The sequence below is a fragment of the Pan paniscus genome, chromosome 11 (assembly GCF_029289425.2).
Source record: "Pan paniscus chromosome 11, NHGRI_mPanPan1-v2.0_pri, whole genome shotgun sequence".
In the NCBI taxonomy this organism is placed as follows: domain Eukaryota; kingdom Metazoa; phylum Chordata; class Mammalia; order Primates; family Hominidae; genus Pan; species Pan paniscus.
The window spans coordinates 89,509,477-89,517,044 of NC_073260.2; the positions used below are offsets into that span (position 1 = coordinate 89,509,477).

General features: G+C 52.7%; 1 protein-coding gene across 8 annotated transcripts; it reads left to right on the forward strand.

Moving 5' to 3' along the window:
* The first annotated feature begins 206 nt into the window (after positions 1-206).
* On the forward strand, positions 207-6,528 carry FANCG (FA complementation group G). Of its 8 annotated transcripts, none has more exons than XR_010109151.1 (14): positions 207-930; positions 1,130-1,220; positions 1,639-1,770; positions 2,032-2,234; positions 2,975-3,110; positions 3,273-3,403; positions 3,504-3,650; positions 3,791-3,942; positions 4,346-4,412; positions 4,620-4,909; positions 5,049-5,095; positions 5,289-5,444; positions 5,905-5,996; positions 6,151-6,171. XR_010109151.1 is itself a non-coding variant. In XM_008955211.4 (14 exons), exons 1-14 carry the CDS (start codon positions 847-849, stop codon positions 6,257-6,259), a joined length of 1,869 nt encoding a protein of 622 aa, XP_008953459.2. In that variant the 5' UTR covers positions 207-846; the 3' UTR covers positions 6,260-6,528. The 8 variants fall into 8 exon arrangements, 7 of the variants coding, with proteins under 7 accessions (XP_008953459.2, XP_063450488.1, XP_008953460.2 ...); XM_008955211.4 differs by having other exon boundaries at positions 5,873-5,996; positions 6,151-6,528; XM_063594418.1 differs by having other exon boundaries at positions 4,767-4,909; positions 5,873-5,996; positions 6,151-6,528.
* The last annotated feature ends 1,040 nt before the right edge of the window (positions 6,529-7,568 follow it).

Consider the following 7,568-nt stretch of genomic DNA (forward strand, 5'->3'; position numbering starts at 1 on the left):
GTACGTATGTATGGTCGCGTTCTTTTCTTTCCTGTCTTTTTTTTTTTTTTTTTGCATATGGATATTCAATTCTCCTAGCTCCATTTAATTTGAAATGATTGGGCAGGTACTTTTGAGCAGTGCAAGTACAGAGCGGCACTGCCAGCAGACTACACGCGGTAGAAAGCCGACCTTGGTGAGCGTGTTGGTGCTCGACAGTGAGCAGAGAAAGGATGGACGATTACGGAGCGCCCTCGTTTCCAGTCACCGCTTTCTGGAAACACCGTCCGCCGGGGCGGAGCTGTTCCGCACCGGAGCCGTACTACGACTCCCAGCATGCACCTCGCAGTCGGCCCTCGGTGGAAGCGGGAACCCAGGCGGACCTGGGGGTGTGGCAGCGAGGAAGGGCCGAGCCACGGGCTGTGGGGCCGAAACTCGCTCCCGCCCACCCTTTCTCGAGGCTGTGGCCTCCGCGAGAGCCGAGCGGGCCGTACCGCCGGCCGTGCGACTGCCCCAGTCATACACGACCCCGGCTTCTAGCCCGCCTAAGCCTGTTTGGGGTTGCTGACTCGTTTCCTCCCCGAGTTTCCCGCGGGAACTAACTCTTCAAGAGGACCAACCGCAGCCCAGAGCTTCGCAGGCCCGGCCAACCAGAGGCGAGGTTGAGAGCCCGGCGGGCCGCGGGGAGAGAGCGTCCCATCTGTCCTGGAAAGCCTGGGCTGGTGGATTGGGACCCCGAGGGAAGCAGGGGAGCTCGGCGGGGTGCAGAAGTGCCCAGGCCCTTCCCCGCTGGGGTTGGGAGCTTGGGCGGGCCAGCTTCACCCTTCCTAAGTCCGCTTCTGGTCTCCGGGCCCAGCCTCGGCCACCATGTCCCGCCAGACCACCTCTGTGGGCTCCAGCTGCCTGGACCTGTGGAGGGAAAAGAATGACCGGCTCGTTCGACAGGCTAAGGTAACACGGTTGCTGGCACCCTCGGTTTGCAGCTCCAAGATCCCTGAAAGCGGGTTTGCAGTGGATTTACCCCAACCGATGGGGAGGGGCTGAGCTTGACCAAAGAGCCAGAAATGACTGGAGAATGCATCCCTTGCCACTGCTGCAAGGGGAGAAAAAAGGATTGATCCTCAGTGACAACCCCTCCCTCATGTGGCAGGTGGCTCAGAACTCCGGTCTGACTCTGAGGCGACAGCAGTTGGCTCAGGATGCACTGGAAGGGCTCAGAGGGCTCCTCCATAGTCTGCAAGGTAGGCGGGTCCTCCCCAGGATGGTCAGTTCCCCTCTTCCATAGCCAGAGACACATCCGCTCCTGCGTTTCTGGGATCGATATAATTACTCGGGGCAGGGAGTCCCGTTTAAGGCACAGAGGAGACTAGAGTGGAATCATCTTTGTACAGGCAAATAAATCGCTCTCTTCCTTACACACTCACAGAGTGGCATTTGAAAAATGGTTTCCAAGATGGTCTGATCTGGATAACTTTTTTGCCCTTTCCAGACTCTCTGTCCAAAGGTTGGGTTCTTTTTTTTAATCCTTAGCTAATCGGCTGGAGGGTGGGTTCTTTATTGTAGCTGTTTTGGTTGGAGTGGGGTGATCTCTGAGTTGGGATTTTATTTGGAGGATCTTCCATGGGGGAGCAGTCTGTAAGACCAACATTGTTGCTCCAGGGCTCCCTGCAGCTGTTCCTGTTCTTCCCTTGGAGCTGACTGTCACCTGCAACTTCATTATCCTGAGGGCAAGCTTGGCCCAGGGTTTCACAGAGGATCAGGCCCAGGATATCCAGCGGAGCCTAGAGAGAGGTGAGGGCCAGAGATTGTCCCTGATTCCCCTGCCAGCTTCAGTCTGGGTTTAAGTTATTGCAGGGAGATGGGAGGATAAACAACATCTGTCACCTCCATGGAGAGAGGTGCCCTTCTCTGTGCTCCTCAGACCAGGTTGAGGTATTATTATTGTGACCTTTGGGGTCCTGCAGGAGAGGAAAGCCAGAGTGTGTGGGGAGATGGAGGATGAGGTGCTACCTCAGCTGTGTGTGTGTCTATGTGTGTGTGTATACTCTACAGTGCTGGAGACACAGGAGCAGCGGGGGCCCAGGTTGGAACAGGGGCTCAGGGAGCTGTGGGACTCTGTTCTTCGTGCTTCCTGCCTTCTGCCGGAGCTGCTGTCTGCCCTGCACCGCCTGGTTGGCCTGCAGGCTGCCCTCTGGTTGAGTGCTGACCGTCTTGGGGACCTGGCCTTGTTACTAGAGACCCTGAATGGCAGCCAGGTAATAGGGAAAGTGACCTGAAGCTGAGGGTCTCCTCCTTCCTTCCTCCTCCTTTCTCTCCAGCTGCAGTAGCATCATCATGTACTGGACAGGCGGCTGGGTTGGTGGTCGGGAAACCTGGATTCTCTCTGGGACTCTTGGGTGACCTTGCCCTGGTTGGTCTCTCATTGTGGGGATTCTCTTAGGAGTGTTTTTTAAAAATTGGACAGGCATGGTGGCTCATACCTGTAATCTCAGCACTTTGGGAGGCTGAGGTAGGAGGATCACTTGAACCCAAGAGGTGGAGGCAACAGTGAGTTGTGAGCTATGATCACGCCACTGCACTCCAGCCTTGCAGCCTGGGTGACAGACGGAGACCCTGTCTCAAAAAAAAAAAAAAAAAATTTTTTTTGGATAGGGATAGGGCTCTTGTGATCTTGCTCAAGTCACCTCTCAGCCTTAGTCTCCTTATTAGTAACTCAAATATGGTCCTTGCCCTGAGTGAGGAGGCACGCTGGAATAGATCATCACTGCCCCAGGTTTTTCTTCCTTTTTTTAATTCTTGCCTCATAGCTATCTATCTCTTAGAATTGGGGGAAACTACAGGCATTATGCATAGCTTCTTGCTTTGTAAGGGTAGCTGAGGCCTGTGTCCTCAAGGATCAAGAGGACCCTTGAGCTCAAGGTCTAGCCAGGATAGATGGAGATAGGAGAAGACGGGGAGGTTGTAGGCTTGGAGCTTCTGGTGGTCCTTTCCCCAGAGTGGAGCCTCTAAGGATCTGCTGTTACTTCTGAAAACTTGGAGTCCCCCAGCTGAGGAATTAGATGCTCCATTGACCCTGCAGGATGCCCAGGGATTGAAGGATGTCCTCCTGACAGCATTTGCCTACCGCCAAGGTCAGCTAGCAACCTGACTCATCTCTTCTTCCTTTAAGTGGTCCTCCAGACTCATGCCCTCTCTCTTGTCCCATTCAGTTCCATGGGCTTCTTAGACCCTTGTTCCCCATCATGACCCCTGCTCTATAGGCCTCTCCAAGCTCACACCCTGATTGTCCTCAGGTCTCCAGGAGCTGATCACAGGGAACCCAGACAAGGCACTAAGCAGCCTTCATGAAGTGGCCTCAGGCCTGTGTCCACGGCCTGTGTTGGTCCAGGTGTACACAGCACTGGGGTCCTGTCACCGTAAGATGGTAAAGACAGTCCTAGGGTGGATTGGGGAAACCACAAGCATTATGTATAGCTTTTTGCTTTGTAAGGGTAGCTGAGGCCCGTGTCCTCCTATCCCTTTAGGGAAATCCACAGAGAGCACTGTTGTACTTGGTTGCAGCCCTGAAAGAGGGATCAGCCTGGGGTCCTCCACTTCTGGAGGCCTCTAGGCTCTATCAGCAACTGGGGGACACAATAGCAGAGCTGGAGAGTCTGGAGCTGCTAGTTGAGGTAGGGAACTGCCAGGTGAAGATGTGGGGTGGAGGATTCCTGAGGTGCTTGTGATGGGGTGACTTGACTAGTCAAGATCCAAGTATAAGGAAGTATGGCTCCCAAACATTATAGATACAATTTTTTTCTTTCTCTTTTAGGCCTTGAATGTCCCCTGCAGTTCCAAAGCCCCGCAGTTTCTCATTGAGGTAGAATTACTACTGCCACCACCTGACCTAGCCTCACCCCTTCATTGTGGCACTCAGAGCCAGACCAAGCACATACTAGCAAGCAGGTGCCTACAGACGGGGAGGTGAGGTTCCCCTTGCTCACCTGAGCTTCTCTTCCCACTTCTGATGCCTCCCCTGGGGTGTGACTCTGCTTTTGTTCTTGTGACTTGGGGGATGAATGAGGCAGTGGCAGGACATAGGTCGCCACTCCTCAGCCTCCTACCTTGCTTCTAGACCTGAACTGAGGATTCTTCTCTAAGACATTAACCTTCTCTATCTTTGACACTCTGAAGTCTCTTCCCCAGTCCATTCTGTAACTGGGGTAGATCCATACTGAGCCAAAATTGGAGCCCTAAGACCTTCCCTCCCTTTCTCCTCCTCAGGGCCCATGAACATCCATCTGTTAGCTAAGAGAGAACATTCTCAGGACCCTTGCAGGTTCCCTGCTAGGGCCTAGGGTGAGGCTTATGGGCTTTTACTCCTCAGGGCAGGAGACGCTGCAGAGCATTACTTGGACCTGCTGGCCCTGTTGCTGGATAGCTCGGAGCCAAGGGTGGGTGTGTCTTCAAGCTTCTCTGCAATGGGGTAGACGGGTTGGTGTCCCCTTTGAAATACAGCAAGACTGCAATTTTTTGTTTTTTCCTCTATTCTGTCTGTCCTGTCTGGGGGCCCAGGACTCTGCATGGTACCAGAGCCTGGTGAAGAGGTTGGGGATGGTGGCTCATGCCTTTCAAGACACTGCCTCTTCTTCCCACTCCAGTTCTCCCCACCCCCCTCCCCTCCAGGGCCCTGTATGCCTGAGGTGTTTTTGGAGGCAGCGGTAGCACTGATCCAGGCAGGCAGAGCCCAAGATGCCTTGACTCTATGTGAGGAGTTGCTCAGCCGCACATCATCTCTGCTACCCAAGATGTCCCGGCTGTGGGAAGATGCCAGAAAAGGAACCAAGGAACTGCCATACTGCCCACTCTGGGTCTCTGCCACCCACCTGCTTCAGGGCCAGGCCTGGGTTCAACTGGGTGCCCAAAAAGTGGCAATTAGTGAATTTAGCAGGTGAGCCCGGGGTCCTAGAGGGGGTGTGGAGGGATGATTTTCTGATTGGGACCTGAGTTGGTGAGCTCCATGTTCACCTACTCACCCTAGAGTTTCTGAAATTGATTCCTCTTCACCCCTGTTCTGTGTCCTACTTCAGGTGCCTCGAGCTGCTCTTCCAGGCCACACCTGAGGAAAAAGAACAAGGTGATCTAAACTTTCAGTTTTCCTCTTACCTCCTGGAAGTGGTAGTGGTGGAAGTGGGTTCCCTTTAATGTGTCCCAGCCCACCAGGAGACTTAAGAGAAAGGGACTGTGGACACAAGAAGAAATAGAGGATTTGGGGTTTTGGTGACTGTGAGGCTGGGAAGACACTTCGTGACTTTGGGAGTGGTCCCCAGGGGCAGCTTTCAACTGTGAGCAGGGATGTAAGTCAGATGCGGCACTGCAGCAGCTTCGGGCAGCCGCCCTAATTAGTCGTGGACTGGAATGGGTAGCCAGCGGCCAGGATACCAAAGCCTTACAGGACTTCCTCCTCAGTGTGCAGATGTGCCCAGGTATGTATACTTGCATGACATCGGCTATGCATAGATGTGCAAGGACAGAGAGGCCCATGGGAAATACTTGGGCGTAAGTGTAAGAGTGGTGTTCTCAGGAGGGGTGATTGGGGTTGTGCTATATATACCTAGGGATATATCCAGGTGTTCAAATATACACAGTGTGTATGCAGGGCTCCCAAGAGTTCCCTGGTTTCCCCGATATCCTCAGACACAAAGACCATGACTCTGCTGTTGTGGGTTGTGCAGGAGTAGGGGGCAGATGATGGACACTGGGATGGGAATGGTTGTGAATGATCTGCCCCCGCTTCCATATGTGAGTGTAGGCAAGATACTTCCTCTCTCTAGGCCTCAGTTTCCCTTTTTATAAAACAATGCCTAAGACTATGTCAAGTTCTAAGACTCCGTACTCTGGGCTGGGGCTACAGGTAATCGAGATACTTACTTTCACCTGCTTCAGACTCTGAAGAGGCTAGATCGGAGGGATGAGGCCACTGCACTCTGGTGGAGGCTGGAGGCCCAAACTAAGGGGTCCCATGAAGATGCTCTGTGGTGAGGCTCAGGCCTGCTGGCTTGGGGCTGAGGGGCAGTTGGTGTCCTAGAGTCCTTGGACCTATTGTGGGTGGTGAACACTGAAAGCGGGGGTATGGCTCCCCAGCTTTCTGCCAATCTTTCACCCTTAGGCATCATCCTTCTTGCTCTCCAGGTCTCTCCCCCTGTACCTAGAAAGCTATTTGAGCTGGATCCGTCCCTCTGATCGTGACGCCTTCCTTGAAGAATTTCGGACATCTCTGCCAAAGTCTTGTGACCTGTAGCTGACACGTTTTGAAGAGCTTGAGCTGGGTCCCCAGTGGGCTGTCTCTCTGTGGGGAGGGCTTTCTGCTTCACCATCATTAGGAATGTGACCATTCCTATATAATTCCTGGACTGGTGAGGTTGGTGGTAGGCCTGTGAAATTTGCCCTAGTTACTACCATTCTGGTTTTGGAGGAAACAATCTCTGCCACCACCAAGTCATTGACTTTGCTCGAGGCACCTTTTTTCCTGTTTCTCCTTTTCTGTTGTCGAGTAAAATTTCATATTTATCTCGTCTGCCTACTACATATACTTGCGTGGGAAGGCTTGTGACCGTCTAGTTCAGTGCTAGTTGTCTATGATGCCCTTTCCTGACATCGTCTACCTTATGAACTTGAAGTCTGGGTATGAGGAAAGGGCTACAGGAATCCTTACTTTGGAGGCAGTGGCTTTAGTCCTTCACATTGCCTGAATGCAGAGCCCCAAAGCCCAGGACAGTGACAATGAGTGGAGTTGGGTCTGAAGGGTGGTCTAGATAGGCCTCTCAGGACAAGGGCAGGTACCTGTTACTTAGAGACAGGCAGATTTCTCTCAGAGTGACTCTTCACTCCCTAATTCCAAATTCTAGAAATTCGACTCGTCTTAGTCAAATGGGTCTGTGTGGGTACAGGGTGAAAGGTGAATTGAGTCAGCATATCACCAACAGCTGCCTGTTGACTACTAACAGGGACCCCTGTTATTTGGGACCCAAGGATTTTCAAGTCCCAGCATATGCAGTTTTCTTGCTAATTTGGGTTCTACTGAATTGGCTGTGTGTTCTATGGTTGCCCTTTGACTTCTCTGGATTTGAGTGCCTTATTATAAGGTATTAATATTAATGACGGGAGGAAGAAAGGCACAAGCGTTGAGAAACTGCAAAGGCTGTGGGATTGGGGTTACCAGAGGGTGCAGTGACAATGGGGTAGGAGTGGGGTGCTAGTCAGAAAGTTCAGAGTAGGGGTGGTTGGAGGCAGCGTTGAGAAGGAGCAAGAAATGTCAGGGTGGTGATGGCGTCTTAGAAGATCTCCAGGTTTTGGGAGAAGAGGGGTGTATGGGTTACCACAATAGGACTAGACTAATACAAGGGTTCAGTCTACTGTGCCACGTTCTTCCAGGAGGATAAACTCCGGAGCCAATGAACTGGAGCCAAGTGGGAGAGTCCGCCTCTAAGGGATTAAAGGGTCTCCTTTCACTAGTCGATCTCGCCCTATTCCTTTCGTTGATTGGCTGAGAATTCCAATCCGTCGAGGAAGCGTAGCGTTGCGGCCAATTGACGTGGCGTTACTAGGCG